Raw genomic sequence first — 16,910 nt, 5'->3', positions numbered from 1 at the left:
GAGTTCAGGCCATTGGTGGAAAAAAACTCACAAGTAAAAGTATCAATACTCCAATTTAGAAATGCTCTGTCACAAGTAAAAGTCCGGTATTCAAAATGTACTTCAGTAAAAGTACAAAAGTATTCGCATTGAAATATACTTAAGTACTGAAAGTAAAAGTACTCATTTTGCAGAATGTCCCGTTTATAAAATACTTTGAAAATAGCAGATGTACAAGCTCACAACGCATTGCAAAAGCAACGCCTTGTGAGCTTGTAGATAGGCTATTTTCAAATAGCCTAAGTATGCATAGGGCTGAAGTGGTTAATTGTTATGTAATGATAATCAAATTACTACAAAGTAACTAGTAACAAATAATTGTAGTGGAGTAAAGGTACAATATTTGCCTCTGAGATGTAGTGGAGTAGAAGTAAAAGTATTGAAAATTGGAAGTACGCCTAAAACTAAAAGTACCTCCGAAGTACAGTACTTGAGTAAATGTAGGCTATTACACCACTGCATTGCACATGCATGTACAGTAATATGCAAAGTGGCATATTTCATTTAGGCTGCAGTTATCATTCCATGGAATAGCAATGGGAAAAATGTAAAATATTTACAGGTAAATCATCAATTGAAACGAGTTTATGTGAAATAAATCAGAATAAATCAGCCATTTCACCACAAATGATTGTATTTAGAATTCACTTTAGTTAGTTACAGGATTGCCAATGAATTATACATGATGAGGTCTAACATGGTGACTTATTAGACAAAACAACAATCTGCTTAATTCCAAATACAAAGTAGACTACACATTTATTGTGTGTCCTGCAGTGGTCTGCCCTCTGGTGGTCACTGGTTGTTACTGTAAATACAATAAACTGAATGACAATTGTGCCGCACCATTTTCAAATAAGACACCACATTCTTGCATCCTTGTACCTTACTGAAACCTAGTTTTCAATGACATGACAACACAAACTAAATAATATGAACGGTATAACTATCGTGGTCCAATAAAGTCCTTGTTCCACTGGATACCCTGAACCACAGATAGTGCCTTCACCCGTTGGACAATGTGACCCTTTCCACGCAACATCTGCACCGCCTCCTCCGGAAACTGAGCTAAAAGTGAAAAGGCAGGGCAGAAGTAAATACACAAATGATACAGTATGTGTCAAAAACAAAGGCCATAGTAGAATGCAGAACTATTGGGTCATATACTTAAGTCTTACAGTCTACAAGAATGCTGTTTGATTGGAGCTGGGGATGAAGTCTTCCTATGGACAAGCTGTCATTCATTTCTTTATGCCTGGATAATGCATTTATCAACACCTAAAAACAAATGTCACAAAATAGAAAGCATCTTGTTACTGTCTTAACTACCTACATTCACATTTAAATATACACAGTCAAAATACTGTAAAGTATGAAACATTGTGGACCTGAGTAATCCCACTCAGACTGTGTTCTCCATCTGAATTGCTTAATGCCAGATAGCTCCCACATTTATGCCCGGGAGGCACAACTATTGTGGTCATGAGAGATGATAATGGCCTCTTCCCTGGTTGGATCCAGTTTCTCTACAATGTAAAAGGCAACCAAAGAACATGAAATCATGAAAGTCTTCATATAGAATTTTCTGCAGGTCAAATCTCCATGAACAATCAGTCTTTGACATCAGTTGTCCCTGTATTGTGTATTCACTGCCAACATTTAAAGCTTTCCCTTGCATAATCTGTATTGATATTGTTGCACATGCTAAACTATCCTAAAGCACCACTAAAATGATTTTTTTTGCCACATTTCAGTTAGTGCACAATGTTATCAGAATTAATGCAGGAATTTGCATGCTATACACTATTATTGTTACAAGTAAAGCATCATCTTGAAAACATGTAATGAATTGCACTAAAGTTCTGGTTCTTGTGGCTTACTAGTTATGGTAATTTACCAGAGTGTTGACGATCTCTTTGGTTTTGTTAGGCATTGAGAAGTCAAGGATGTGACTGTTGAGGAGAATGCCTGAGGGGGTCATGATTCTACTCCCAAATGGCCTGCTCAAAGAACTGCAATGTAAAAACAACACATAAGAGAAGACTGCGCCCAGTGGCTCATACCATGAATGTTATCTTTTGTGTTGACATTAAAGTTAGATTTAATCCAAATGGATCAAACACTTCACCTTGTCACGGATACAATGAGGCCATCTGGTCCCGTTACCATCACTTGGCTAGCCACAGGCTCACCCTTAATGGAGATAGTTGGGTCGTGCTCAGGTGGAGAGGCGTGGGACGAATCGATTTTCTGCCGTAGCATGTCAGCCCTACTCTTGCTTTAACAAGGACAGGGGTGTAAGAGAGAAAATCCACCAAAACCACTTCGGAGTTGTGCTTACAAAGATAAGAATTTAAGTCCAGCATAAGAGGCACTGATCCAGATGAAAACTTGAAAATTAAAGCAGATTTTCATTTTGGTAAAAAAAATGGCCAAGGTCACAATCAAGAGACATAGAACAAGAGATGTTGATGTGGGCAGGGTTTGCACCCCTAGGTGCATTTGTTTAATTTGTTGATTAGGATCACCATTAGTTGGCATGTGGATGCCATTTCATGGGTCCATAGAATAATTAAAAAACAGGAACAAAATGCCCTTCGTCCTTACGGTACACATGAAATACAGAATGCCTGTCTGGAAATAAATAAAGTTTACCTTAGCATCTCAGAAAGAAGCTCCTTAATTGAGGAGTTGTGCAAAGGGTCATCCAAACCACTGGCTAATGCCAGAGCTGCTTTCAACGACTTTACAGTGCATAACAGAAAAAAGCATTAAAATAGCATTCAATAAGTTAACTAGAATTTCTGTGATCACCAAATAGGCTCATGGTGCCTAAAGTTGAGATCCTGTACCTCAGCAATCCAATGGTATGCGTTAGGTGAACCACCAGTTTCATGGAGGTTGAAGCCCTCCAGGATGTTGAGGGTTGATATCAAGGCAGCACCAACAGATGGGGGCGGGGTAACTAGAACTTTAAATTCTAAAAAGGAAAGCACAGATGTAGAACGTGAGTTAAAGTGTCATGAAACCAGACACATTTGTCACGTATGATATATATTGTACAGCATTTACCATGATACAGGCCTTCCACAGGTTGTACAAACTCTGCACTGTAGTTACTGATATCCTCTCTGCTCAGGACCCCGCCATTTGCTTGCACCTAATGATCGAAGTACAAGTCAATTACAGCTTCTGTGCACTTAACCACCTGGATTCGAACCCAGGTTTAAACCAAACTTCTGGGCTACAGGCAGGGACACTCTGCTACTACACACTGCTTTTACTTGATAATTATTTCCCCCAATATATTATGAAACCCAGCCTTTTCAAATTGTTACCTCATCCACCATCTCTTGCGATATGTTCCCGCTGTAAAAGTCTGACAGGCCAGTTTCGAGGACAGCTGCGAGCCTCCGCATTCTAAGAAATGTACCTGGAACAAGAGCCCGACCGCCTGGGAAGAATGTACTCCTGAAACGCCCTGACAGGTTCTCACTGTTTACCTTGTTTATGGCTTCAGCTGTTGAACAACAATTTGTCAAATACTAATGGAGAAAGTACTGCATGTCATGAACTGAAGTTACATAATTACGAGTCTGGGTGGGAGAAAACACACTGGTTTGACTTACCTAGACTGTGAGACACATTGAAACCATCTCTGGCAACATCAGCTGCTCTGGTGACCACATCCTCCCATGACAAGCTGGAATGGAGCAATTTTGTGCTTAAAGGCAAATAAAAAAGGGGAGAGAAAAATTGGCAAGAAACCAGGTAAAAAGCCATATCCAGTCTCCTACCTCCCATACAGTTTATGAGCTTGGTGTAACCCTTTGAGCATACTTGGCACTCCAACCTGCAGACCTGGCTGAGTGGATGAGATGACATATAATGAACTTCTGCATGACTAAACAACAAATTCAAACATGTTACGAGTAATACAAGACGTTTTCCCATTCTCATATTACCTTTAGCTCTAGAGCATTGTGAAACAGCTCCTTTATTGCGTAAGGTGCACTTTCCTGAAAATTGATTGCCCTGGATTCTTTCTTATAAATGTCATGAACCAGCATCACCCCTCCTCTACAGAAAGATAATACAATATTAGACAGTACTTATTCTGTGAATCATATTTTACAGTAAAAATACCTTAATTGTGTGGCCACATACCCACCAATACCTGACAAATGTGGATGCACAACACCTAGACAGAGGATAGCAACGATGGCTGCATCTACACTGGAACCTTGATCATGAAGGACCCTCTGACCTAGCGCTGTGCAGTACTTATGATCTGTCACCAGCACACCTTTCCTGATCTAGGATGACAAGGACGTTTAGATATGAGCAAGAATACAGTTGTGTTTGAGTACTACTTGTACTACTTGTTAGATATAAATTATGGCCTACTTGAATTTTCCCCAGGTAAATATGCAGGATCATAGCAATGGTGACTGCTATGGCAAAGATGATGGATGCTGCATAGAGTGGCACAAGTGTGTCATGCCAGGAAGAAAGTGTCTTGGGTGCTGCAGAAGGTGGGTCCCCACCAGTATTTTTCAAAGAGAACCCTTTGTCCGTCAGATCACAATCACCAGAGACCAGCTGTTTTAAAGGTATCTCATTTGGGAGATGGCTGAAGTCTGTGGCAAGAAAATAATGATTTTAGATCCTGACCACGGTAGAAGCAGTTTGCTGGGTAACTAAGGGTACACATACCTGTATCAGGATCCTGTTCGGTCTGTAAATGAATGGTAAAGTCTTTTGTCAATGTGCCAGCCACCACGGGTGAGCCTCCAAAACTCTTGTAATTGAGAGGTGTTTGATTGTTGTTGTTCAATTTTGTTCCAGGGGATAAATCCATTCTTTGTGTGTTTACTCTGAAAGAGACATGTGATGTATATCAAAGCTAAACAGTAAAAGATGGATTTGGGGATTAAGTAGTGTTCCTTATTTAAGCAGTTGTTCACTAACTGCCCTCAATCCTCAGCTACACAAATCAATAATGGAAGACAGGAGTTGTAATTAACTCCTGACCAATGAGATTTTGCATGCACAGTTGCATCTGATATCTGTCTCTCGTTAGTCTTGGTGAAGTTTTACATAATACAGACATTAGAAACCTTGGCATTGATTAAGAAATGATGCAAATTGAAGACCAATATTTTTATTGCTGTATGAAGTTTTTAAGCTGGTAATCCAAAATCAGAGCATAAAAGTAAATACATTGAGGTACACAACTTAAAATGTTTGGGGATACATTTAGCTTAGGCTAGGCTTTCCAAATCAACAAGCACATTTAGATCAACTCAAGTACATTATATAAAAGTAAAACGCACACAACCAAAAAACAGTGTCTTTAAAAATGTACAAATAAAAAAGCTGCCCATGATCAGATAAGAGCTTCAAGGTCTTGACCATATTCACTGGCAACCATTTTGCTATTACATCATACCCCACCCCTCCCACCTCGACATGGGGGCCAAATTGCCACCTTGGAATATGTCCAATGGAGTGCATATTATGTATTGGTTATATAGTGATTTTGAATCATAGGTGATTCATCATTTCAATCATTATTACGACCAGTGAAGGCCAGCTGCACCCAAAAAATGTAAATGGGTATTTTAGTATGTGACTTCCAAGGTTTATGGCTTGACCAATTTGTGTGCTTATTAGCTTGGCGTCCTAGACCTAAAGCCTTAGTGGGTGCAGCTGCGACGCCCTGGCTGGTGGAGGTAGGTGCTGCGCATGTGGAAGGAGTGCCGCGGGGCTCGCTGACAGACACAGTTCTGGCGTTGAATGCAGCTGCGGGACAGTTGGTGACGGTCAACCCATGCCTGAGCCCTCTGGACACGAGTCACCTGGGTCATCTTAGCCAAGGCTCCAGCCTGGGACGTAGTGCTACGGATGCTCGGAATGGTGGCACTGTTGTTTGGAACAGAGACATCTGGCTTTAATATGCAGCAAAGAAACATGTTAGTGAATTTACATGACAAAAGCACTCAGTCTGCCCTCGGTTCAAGCTGAGTTCTAGGGGTGCAACAGTTAATCAAACTAATCAATTTAATCGATTTTTTTTTAAATTATTGAGTAATAATCCCTCCCTATATGTGAAAATTGTAAAACAAATTTCACGCATTTAAAAAAACCCTGTGAAAATACCAGATCTACAAACTCACAGGGTGTCACAAAGCAACATTGCAAGCTTGTAGAGCAGCTATTTTCAAAATGTTTGCATGACACCGTTGTGTGACAAAGTATAACATAGGGCTTAAAAGGTTAATCGGCTCATTGAAATATGCATGTGTATATGAAAATGTTGTAAAGCTTCTTGATTGTTCATATAATTAAAAAAGTAATCGAGAGAATAATCGCTACGGACATAATCGATAGTTGCAACCCTACTGAGTTCTGGCAAGAAGATCTCACTTCTTCCCTTGTTCCCATCATCTTCTCTCACCTAAAGTCAGTTTCTGGGTTTGCATCAGTCTCCTCATTGACAGCAGGGTTTGATGGGGCCCTACAGACAGAGGAGTCATCTCGCTCTGTATCCTTGTCTGCTACAGAACTCACTTCATTTACTGCTTCTGCAGAAACACATAGTAAGGAACTTTAAGGCCTAATTTATACTTGATAGTAGTGACACCCTTGTGTGATGAAATATAAATTAGTGTCAAACAAAGCTCTGATTTATATTCAGCATTAGAGTTTAACGATGGAAAAAGAGCAGATACATGAACTCATTGTTTGCATCATCACAGAAAAAAACCAACCACCCATATAGTATTGCTACAGCACCACTGACCTGTATGGTTGACTAGAAGCCAGCCCTCGTCAACCACTTCTTCAGACTTCAGGTCTTGGTGAGCGTCCTCATCTCCCCCAAAAAACAAACTGGTAATTATTTTGAACATGTTTGGTTTCTGTCTTGTTTCTGGTGTATGTGAGGTAGTTGCTTGGCCTCCCTCCTGTATTTCCCCTCTCCTTTCTTTTGTGCTGCAAGTTTCTCAATGTATGTCCCACCAAAAGACCTTGACAGAAGGAGACAAAATGTGACAGTCACATCAGATGAGTTGGCCCTGCCTCTCTGTTGCCAACTCTAGGCCTATTGTTCATTGTTGTCATGTAGCATCTATGATACTGCCCCCCCCCCTCCTTTTTGTATAACGGTAACTAACTCTAATCCTTCTGGGAGGATCCTATCAACATTTTGGCCTATTGTAAATTAAACAGCATATTCACTCAACTGATTGCAATGGTCATTGATGATTGGCCAATGAGAGTCCTAATACGGTGATTTTGAATAATCAACTGGCACGCAGAGTCCCATTGTTGAGTCCATCTGTTTTTGGTCATGGGGGTCCATGGGGGAGGGGCTTCTTGTGCTCCAGTCTTGCTTTCTTATGGTCTCGTCTCTCGTGCGTCCGCTACTCTGTATCAGTTTGTCGCTCAGGTGTGGTAATATTAATTAACGATATTGTGCAGTACCCATTTACCCAAAAATTAGTAGCGCACAAACTGCAATGTTGGTCATGTGACCATGAGCTAGAGTTTAACTTTGGAAAAGCAGTAGCCATCAGTGAGCATGAGCAACATGCACTTGACTATGCGAACGGAGCTGATTTAAGACTAGCTCCGATAGGGGGATGTTTCAAACGGTGCTAATTTAAAGCTCCGTTCCGTGAGCAGAAATTGGACTTCCGGTTTTGGGGTAGCAGAAATAAGGTTTCCGGTTGCCTTCAAAATAAGATCTCCATTTTTTAATATTTTTTAAAAGACACAAATCTATTTAAAAAATACATTTATGATGTATGCCTTTTAAATGGCTCATACTAAACCCGGAAGTTCCGGCACTAAGCACCGTCTCCTGTCCAGTGTCCAATTTGTATAGGTTATGCACTGAAAAAGTCCCTTTTCTGACCCCTGACCTCACTGGACGGCCGCCACTTTTTTCTACACCTTAGTGCCGCTTAGCGGAGAGTGTGGCGGTGTAGAGGGGGTCTCCCCGAACGCGTGCGTACCTCGGAAGAGTGTGGCGGTGTAGAGGGGGTCTCCCCGAACGCGTGCGTACCTCGGAAGTTCCGGCACTAAGCTCCGTCTCCTGTCCAGTGTCCAATTTGTATAGGCTATTCACTCCTTTGAACAGCATTTATCCATTTAGATAAATTATTAATGTTTTAAATCCGTTTTTGTTACACAGAAACATAATATGTGTTATATAGCTTCGTTTAAATGCTTAATTTATAGTTTTAATGTGCAAATGAACCGTTTTTCAATGGTTTTCAATGGTTTCTTTTTACTCTAGAGGGTACTCTTATTCTGAAGAGATCGTCAACCGGAAGTCTTATTTCTGCTCCGTTATTTCTGCTCACGGAACACAGATCTAATTTAAGGCAACATCTGGAAGTTGGAACAGATGCATTCTGAACATCAGCATAGGCTACCACGAAACGAAAATAATGGCATAATAATCGCCAACGTGTTATGGCTATATAGTATTTAGAGCAAAGTAGGCCTACGTTAGCCTTGGATCAATCATCTATCATAGATGTATTTTTTATCGATTTTGACATTTGCATATCTATGATAGTCTTGGGATTTACCCCCAGAAAGCCTGGACTTTCACCAGTAAAGTCCGTATTTCTCCGAAAATGTACAAATGCAAAATATAAGGTGCTTACCCGGTTGCCCCAAATGTTGACTCGGTATTCGGAATCTTCTTGCACTGTATTAGTCCGTATTTTTTAATAGATATTTGTTTTAATCCCGTCTGTGGCCGAACACCATTTCCCCCACTCGTTTACTTCCTGTTTACATTGAGTGTAATTTAGGCTTTCACTGGGTGCGCCCGGGTGCGCCCCGTCACTACCACCCATTGAGGAATGCAGGGAACTTCGGACAGAATCCGACACAGACGGAATTAAAACACATGGTAATACAGCGCACACAGGTTCCGAATGCCGAGTTAAAAATCCCCCCGGATCAGGGCCAGTACTTTATATATATTTTGTGTACATGTACGGAGAAGTGGATGTCCACTGACAATTGGGGGGTAGAGCCCAAGACTATCATAGATACGGAAGTAAAAGTCAGACTCGATAAAATACATATAGTCTTGATCCAAGGGCCTACGTAAATGTTTAACAGTAGAGATGCCACTAACAGCCTCATGGGAGTGGCACACAAAAATAAGACAACATCCGAAGTGGCTTCCGTGTCGTATTTATTATATCACCTCCGAACATAACGGTTTTCGTGAACTACTAGTATTTTGATATTTAAGAGGGAGTCAGGGACGCAACACCTGTTCGTCTACAGACCAACGATGAGAGCATCGTAGGGGGGCGGCTACTTTATCGTGTCTGAATTCGTCCAATTTCAGTATTTACTGTTGGACGACCTATTTACAGATGTAATGTATCTAGAACTAGGTTCTGAAAAAGCTAATGTCCTTACCTGGGTGTTGAGGTTATTCGCTGTCCATTTTCTTAAATTGTGATGTGAATTTGAAATGTTTTACCAGATAGCCTACTTCAGTTTTAATAGCCTAAACTTGCAACCAATATTTCTGTTTTCGTTGCTGCTGTTTTGCAACTGTTTGGAAATAACAGCTGATCGCCCACAGAACCTCCTCTTTCTCCGCCCACTTAGAGGTCCACAACCAATCAGAGGGCACATGAAGAGCCCTCTGTTTTTGAAATGCAGAGATAGATACACACAACACACATAAGCTGGGCTCAGTGGGCTGAGTTTAATGTTGAGTTAAGTGTTTTAAATTGAATTACAAACATCCACTGTTATTGTTGAGATATTTCAAGACTGTATCAAATAGCCTACTGCATATATCAGTTGCTATAGTTTTTTCCCCTTGACAAAGACTCTTATATTGGAATTGGTTTGGTTTGGGGGATAGCGTTACCATTAACGGTTTGAGGGCCGAATCTGAATTTTAAAAGTAGCATATAGTGGCTCAGTCTCAAAACCATAATCAGAGGACCCCCCCCCATCTTTGGAGTAAATAAAAAAGTTGTACCACTGCAGTGGCCTACATTTAAAGGTATCATGACATTCATTTTCACTTTTTTTATTTTCATTGTTTTATTTGGGGTTTTATGACCTCAATTACACCCAAAAAAACTGAACTTAGAACATTCAGTGGATTTTCTGTGGTCTGGGGTTTTCTGAATAATTAGGCTAAAAAGTAATCTGAGCTTGGCCCTTCGACAGTGAGGTCACAGTCGATTAATCCCGCCCACTCTCCTCCTCGCCCCTCCCCTCCCCTATCCTTTCCTTTGGGGGGGGGCGGAGCAGAGGCGATGATTGACAGGCAAAATCCCTCACCAGCGACACCCGCAGGCAAAGATTTCTTTTTTCATTGCAGTTGAAAAGGCTTTAGAAATGTGAGAGAAAAACACCTGCCATGGATCACTGGAATGGAATTTTCACTTAAAACCTTTTGTACACTTTTGAAGGACCAGGACAAAGACTTTGAATGTGGTGTAAAAGTGAATGTCATTAAACCTAAGTGTACTGCCATATGGAATGCCATAGCCACATAGCTTTAAAGGAGTAGTTCACCCAAACAATTACTTGTTTTCTATCAATTACACACCCCATGAAGCATTGAATTCATCGAGATTTTTTTGTTTTGGGCGCATTCCTAAGCCAATAATTTGATGACCGGACTCAAAGAGTCTCCTTTTGAGTCTCTTACCGGATACATTAGCATCTTTCCGCCGGTAATCAAATGTATTGGCTTAGGAATGCAACAAAAACAAAAAAATGAATTCCATGAATTCAATGCTTCATGGGGTGTGTCATTGATAGAAAACAAGTCTTGTTTTGGGCGAACTACTCCTTTAATACAGACGTGGCCTACCGAAGATAATAAATAAAAGTAAAAACGGATTGATGACCCCCCCCCCCCTCCCCAAATAAAGAAATAAACATGGCAATAATTTTACTCATACATTTGCACTCAAAGGACCACAATGGAAATGACATTTTGATAGATATGCCTATCAGCCTATGTACAAATATATGTTCATGTAGGCTATATGCATTTTTCTCAATAAAAACCTCAATCAAACAAACCGGTCATTGTATGTACTAAGACTTGTTGCATGCACTATGTAGTCTCAATTGCTACTTTATTCCCAAAGATGGCGCAGTTGCGCCACTGGATTGGTTTGCAACAACAAATCAATGACTGATTGATAGCCTATTGCACTGGAGCTCCTGCTGTTTTGTTTGTTTGTTTGTTTGTTTTTTTTAGGCAGGGGGGGGGTTAAGCACATAGGACAGTCACAACTCAGAAATGAACTTTTAGCATTAAGTTTACAATAACATTTATGATATTTAGAATTAGAACCATAAATGTTTCCTTTGGCATTTCAAGACCACAATGTTAATTAATGCATGATTTTAAGATTAAGAACATAGAGGCTATAGGCCTGACAATATCTTTCAGTAATGATTGTAGGCTATTATGTCACATAATTTGTAGGCTACATAATAAATCAATAATTACAATTAGTGTGTAGGCCTAGGCTACATTTGTGCGCGCATGCATGCAGACCAAGCTGTTAGTGATAAACAATATTTTTTTGAAAGTTGTTTTTCTGTTCCAGTTTGTTTTGCTAATAATAACAATAATAATAATCATCATAATACAATGTTGCAACGTGCTTGTACATTAAACGGAATAAATACAATAAATCACAGCAACAACAGAATAAAACAGGCTGCAAATTAATAAGCAGACATTAACTGTTTACTGTGTTTTGTCTACAGACCAATGCCCTTGATGGCCCTCTGCTAAGGCTTTGAGGCATATGTTTTGTGTCTCTGTCTCTCCTCTGTGCACTTTACCATTGCCATGGAAGGTGGGGCAGTGGTGGAAAAAGTACTCACATGTTTTACTTAAGTAAAAGTATCAATACTGCAATGTAGAAATACTCTGTTACAAGTAAAAGTCAGGAATTAAAAAAAATACTTGAGTAAAAGTACAAAAGTATTGGTATCAAAATATAAAAGTAACAAAAGTAAAAAGTAGGCTACTCATCATTATGCATAATGTCCCATTTCACAAGTTTTCAAATGTATAAAAATCATTTGAAAATAGCAGATTTTGCATCGTGCAAAGCATTGTGAGCTTGTAGATCGGCTATTTTCAAATGGCCGAAATTTATATAGGGCTGAAGTGGTTAATGTATGTTTTGTAATAATAATCAAAACCTACAAAGTAACTAGTAACTTAAGTAGAGTACTTGAGTAGCTACATGTATAGTTACTTTACACCACTGAGGTGGGGTGTGCCCTCGGGGCGATCACACCCCTACTGCCTATGTCAGAGTATTTCAGCACAGAAGTGCGTTTAGTCATTTTGAGAGAGAGCGCTGCACATTCACAAGCACTAGTCTAGTCTACAGTAATAGTTGTATAAGTAGCCCAAAATCTCCTGGATTACTGGATGGATGGTATTTCTCTTCGTATTGTTGTTTCTGTGAAGATCTGAAGAACCCGTTGCGTTTTCCGCCGTTTTGTGCTGCTGTTTAATTTGTCCCGCAGGATAACTTTTAACATCAAAAAAGGAAAATGCCTCGATCTTTCTTGGTCAAAAAATATTTCGCCAAACAAAAGCCAAACTATAGTGAACTGGAATATCAGAATGGTAAGTTACAAAACTCTTACTACTAAAGAAATCATAATACATTATGGATGCATCCTTATAAGTGCATAAAACGGTTCACAGCCACCTGTTTTCTTAATTGGCTGTAGAATAATTATATATAGTCTATTATGGTCAAGTATAAATTCCTGTCAACCTATTGAATGTGCGCTGATTTTGCTTTGACTTGCCTACAAACCTCACAGCTCCATGATCAAGTTGAGGCCCGTTAGATGCACTTTCCCCCTTTTTGCTGCTAGACAGAGCTCCATTCATGTTACAACCCCTTGTGAATACGTGGGAGGAAATGGCCCATGAAACTTCTACTTGCCTGCAGCTTTTATGCTCTCTATGAGGACAAACACAGGAATTTTAAACAAAATTATCATGGGTAGAATAGGTGTCACTATTGAGTGTATATAAAACATGTATATGAGTAAATATGAAACATAATCCAGATCACATGTGTGTATTTGTGTCATCTATACATCATTGCATGGTTAGAAAGAACTTTGGTTGTTTTATGCTGGCTGTATGTTTGAACGGATAGCCTTGTTTCTCGCCCTCAGAAACTTCATTGGATAGGTACCCTCTGTCTGAGCTCGCATCAGGAGAGAACAGTTCAACAGCCACCTGCTACACAACAGGCCTAGTGTGGGACCTGAGTGTTCTCCCAGCCCTCTACCTACCCTCCCATATAGAACCCTCTGCTACCCCAGGTCCACTGGACCTCAGCTCCCCATCCAGTCTGAGCAGCAATGCCAGCAGCAGTGGAGAGGAGGACGACGGTCGCACCTCGGACCCTCCCAGCCCCGAACCCACTCACAGCTACATCCCTCGCCAGCGAATGAAATGCACCGGCTCCAAGAGCCACGGAAGTCCCAGGGAAGAGGAGGAGAGAAAGGCCCCCGCCACAGTAGCAAGGCCAGCCTTTTTCTGCAAACACTGCCCCAAAGAGTACACCAGCCTTGGGGCTCTGAAGATGCACATCCGGTCACACACTCTGCCCTGTGTGTGCACCACTTGTGGGAAAGCCTTCTCTAGGCCTTGGCTGCTGCGCGGCCATATTCGAACGCACACGGGTAAGATTTGCTTCATAGACGGATGAGACCATTGGCTCTATAGGATCCGCACACAAAAACAACAGTCCTTACTTGGTTGCCAACTTTCCATTATGTTTTATGAGGTATGAGGTATAAGCATTGTAAGAAATCATACGTATGCCTCTGCTCACATCTTATAGCTGCAAATCAATTCACTTCGGTTGTTGTAACTGTTATTTATCGGTTCTAAAGTATAGTCATTATTTGGCAAGTTGGGGAAATTTTATTTTTTTATGGGGAAGGATATTATTCAATACAGTCAGTGCGATGAGCTCATCACAAAAGGGGTAAACACCCATAGGGAAGCCCTCTGTAGGATCATTGATCACTCACTGTGTTCCTGCAACAATGACCTGCTGGGTACTTATCTTATCACAGACTGACTGAAGACAACAGACGAGGGATAGAATTCTGTCAAAGGGTACAAAGAATGTTTGAAGAGCCTCTAGCTACCATTGAGCACTTACTACCTGTGGCAGTATGTTAGGGCACTAATCTCATTTAGCTCTTGATTAAATCATGCTAATTCAGTCAGACCCCTCCAGAAATACCACATGTCTCTTCATTAGCTTCAGAATGAGTTGTGGGTGAGGATTCTCTCACTCTCAGGTGTTAATGGCCTGCTTCTGTACTTGGAGACGGCTGTCTGTCATTTCTGTGAGGCTTACCTTTAGCACCTTTTGCCAAAGACTTTTGGTGGCTTCACATGACCCAAAATCCCATTTAATTACTAAACAAAAACAATACTCCCCTATACATGATATACATCATATGTTCGCAAGATACTACTACAGATTGTGTGTGTGTTTATATGATCACCTTTCAGTTTTTGTCACCTTTCTTTGGTTGATAAACACACCTTGCAATCTATTCTTAACATAGCGCTAACCTGGAACCTGCTATGTAGACTACTATTGCTAGGCATTATGATGAAACCACTCAATGGCCACATCTCAAGCGCAGCAAGTGTAGTAATCACAGTAAAGTCATATGATGTGCTCACTAAACCGTAGCCTTGCCCCCCCCCCCCCCCCTCCAGGTGAGCGTCCCTTCTCCTGTCCCCACTGCAATCGGGCGTTTGCTGACCGCTCCAACCTGAGGGCACATCTGCAGACGCACGCCGAAGTGAAGAAGTACCAGTGTGGTGTATGCTCTCGCACATTCAGCCGCATGTCGCTGTTACAGAAACACACCTCATCAGGCTGTTGCTCTGCTGCGGTTTGAGCCAGGCTGTGGAGTTGGCGGATCCACACAGACCTCAGGGCCAGTGGAAGAAGGTGGAGGACAGTGGCAGCGGAGAAGAGATACACACGGTCCCAAGCAGTCTGTTGACAAAAAGCAGCATGGGGACTGTCCGAAGAGCCCTGGAAGGAATAACCAACAACCTGGTAGTAAGGGCTGACGCTTCTTTTTGGTTGAGAGTTTCACAAGCGTCTTGGCTTCTTTGTTTGCTGCAAAACCACAAGAGGAGCTGATATATATATACACATTTTTATTTGACTGCCTCCTATTTCAAGCCATTCTTGGTTGATATCTTGGCACTGGACCAAAAACTGAACTGAGTAATCATGACAATCACCAAATATCTGGCCCTTTGTTCCAAGTGCGTTAGATTCCAAAGACCAAATCTTTTGTGGACTCATGGGGGTTAGTATTCAGTCTGTCTCTGGTACTGGCCAACTCAAGATCATGGCCTAGACATGGCTGCTGAGAGGTAGGGGTGCGTGGGTGGAATAAATCTCTCAGCAGGCCTCAATACACACACACACACACACACACACACACACACACACACACACACACACACACACACACACACACACACACAGCTGTCCCTGGTACTGTGTTGTAGATAGACGAAGTGCTAACAGGTGCTACAGCCATGACCTTCACTGGTTGATAACAGGTAACTTCCACTGCCCTCAGATAGCTAACAAAAAAGAGGAAGTCTATTATCAATAAAGATGGCGTCAGAGAGTCTTCGTGGGTTTATTTTCAAGATCAAAATAGAGGATTTTAAGCCTCTATTTTGACCACATCCAAACCCTCTTTCTAATCTGATGCGTTTCAGAGATAAGGAGAAGCCATTTTGTTTGGAATTTTCTATGGAAGCTGTGTTCCTATAATAATGTTTTTTCTTTTTAATGACATTTCAAGTCATGCACTCAAGGTTACCACAGTGTTACTAATGCCTACCAAAGCCATTTTTTGTAAGATGTGATATGATTTGTGCCTTGAAATCTATATAGCCTATACGTTTTGAAACCAAAAAATGTGCCTTTTTTACCTCAGCCGGTAGTTGTAATTAATAATAAAAGTGAAAAAATAACATTTGCAGTATTATTGGAAATTGGCACCAAAAAACTAAGGAAGAAGGCTGGGACCAAAGAACGTGTGTTTCAAGTGTTTACTCAACTGAGGTATGGTTGTCCAAGACCATGTAAATAAAACGGTCTGAATGGAGATCCGTTTCAAACTTTCCTGAATATTTTATGGTGGTTTTATAGTGCAATGTCCAGATATGTCTTATATCAATTTTGTACTGTTCCTGTGTGTTAACTTCTATTTCTTGTTTTTCATGAAATTTGCATTCAATAAAGTAATTTATGTTTATTAAAACCTTTTTTTGGTCATTTGCATTCATTGAATATTTTTTGCACAAGGACATGTTGTCAGCAAAATATTTGCTTTTAAAATAAATGACAGTCTATAGAATACATAATTAAATATAGAACATTTCTATTTTAGTTTCTCTTGCTGTAGTTTCTATTAGAAACTGTATGTGTGTAGTTTCTATTAGAAACTATAGCAATTACTTTATCCGTTGCTTAATTCTAATTAGCAGTTAAAATGTTGGTTAGAAATGTCCATAAACAAGGGTTTTATATTCAACTGATGTTTATTCTCATATTGGATGGTGTAAAATGGACCATTGTGTTGTAGCTTTAGTACAGGTGTGCAGGTGATTACACGGTGATGGATGGGGACAACTGATTGCACCTGCTCTAAGTTCACACCTGCCACCAACTTCTCAAAGCCACTGTGCAAACACTGCTGTGTGCGTGTGTGCATTTGTGCGTGTGTGTGTGCGTGTGTGT

The 16,910-nt window shown here is 40.7% G+C and overlaps 3 protein-coding genes across 3 annotated transcripts; 1 reads left to right on the top strand and 2 right to left on the bottom strand.

Moving 5' to 3' along the window:
* Positions 1 to 871: 871 nt before the first annotated feature.
* LOC308081835 (glutathione hydrolase 7-like) lies at positions 872 to 4,900 on the bottom strand (the record flags this gene model as incomplete). The annotated part of the gene is made up of 15 exons (XM_080423458.1): positions 872 to 1,107; positions 1,218 to 1,317; positions 1,428 to 1,565; positions 1,937 to 2,051; positions 2,168 to 2,317; positions 2,695 to 2,783; positions 2,892 to 3,019; positions 3,112 to 3,199; positions 3,378 to 3,559; positions 3,669 to 3,742; positions 3,837 to 3,904; positions 4,005 to 4,119; positions 4,207 to 4,355; positions 4,447 to 4,565; positions 4,756 to 4,900. The coding sequence occupies 15 exons, from the start codon at positions 4,898 to 4,900 to the stop codon at positions 986 to 988; spliced, it is 1,782 nt and encodes a 593-aa protein (XP_080279584.1). The 3' UTR covers positions 872 to 985.
* A 287-nt stretch (positions 4,901 to 5,187) lies between these two features.
* On the bottom strand, positions 5,188 to 9,625 carry tp53inp2a (tumor protein p53 inducible nuclear protein 2a). Its single transcript, XM_080423355.1, has 4 exons — positions 9,496 to 9,625; positions 6,845 to 7,070; positions 6,500 to 6,626; positions 5,188 to 5,964 (listed from the first exon to the last, which is right to left on the bottom strand). The coding sequence occupies exons 2-4, from the start codon at positions 6,951 to 6,953 to the stop codon at positions 5,739 to 5,741; spliced, it is 462 nt and encodes a 153-aa protein (XP_080279481.1). The 5' UTR covers positions 6,954 to 7,070; positions 9,496 to 9,625; the 3' UTR covers positions 5,188 to 5,738.
* Positions 9,626 to 12,424: 2,799 nt separating this feature from the next.
* Positions 12,425 to 16,435, top strand: snai1a (snail family zinc finger 1a). Its single transcript, XM_080423867.1, has 3 exons — positions 12,425 to 12,712; positions 13,279 to 13,791; positions 14,852 to 16,435. The coding sequence occupies exons 1-3, from the start codon at positions 12,637 to 12,639 to the stop codon at positions 15,034 to 15,036; spliced, it is 774 nt and encodes a 257-aa protein (XP_080279993.1). The 5' UTR covers positions 12,425 to 12,636; the 3' UTR covers positions 15,037 to 16,435.
* Positions 16,436 to 16,910: the final 475 nt, after the last annotated feature.

The sequence above is a fragment of the Gymnoscopelus braueri genome, assembly GCF_963280865.1.
Source record: "Gymnoscopelus braueri genome assembly, chromosome: 3".
Taxonomy (NCBI): domain Eukaryota; kingdom Metazoa; phylum Chordata; class Actinopteri; order Myctophiformes; family Myctophidae; genus Gymnoscopelus; species Gymnoscopelus braueri.
The sequence above is the reverse complement of the archived record's forward strand: the minus strand, read 5'-3'. Positions and strand labels throughout refer to the sequence as shown.

Coding starts and splice junctions, on each gene's coding strand:
- tp53inp2a (XM_080423355.1), bottom strand. CDS start 6,953: ATGTTCAAAATAATTACCAGTTTGTTTTTTGGGGGAGATGAGGACGCT. Junction 6,627..6,844: donor GCTTCTAGTCAACCATACAG/GTCAGTGGTGCT, acceptor GTGTTTCTGCAG/AAGCAGTAAATGAAGTGAGT. Junction 5,965..6,499: donor AACCCAGAAACTGACTTTAG/GTGAGAGAAGAT, acceptor TCCAAACAACAG/TGCCACCATTCCGAGCATCC.
- snai1a (XM_080423867.1), top strand. CDS start 12,637: ATGCCTCGATCTTTCTTGGTCAAAAAATATTTCGCCAAACAAAAGCCA. Junction 12,713..13,278: donor TGAACTGGAATATCAGAATG/GTAAGTTACAAA, acceptor TCTCGCCCTCAG/AAACTTCATTGGATAGGTAC. Junction 13,792..14,851: donor CCATATTCGAACGCACACGG/GTAAGATTTGCT, acceptor CCCCCCCTCCAG/GTGAGCGTCCCTTCTCCTGT.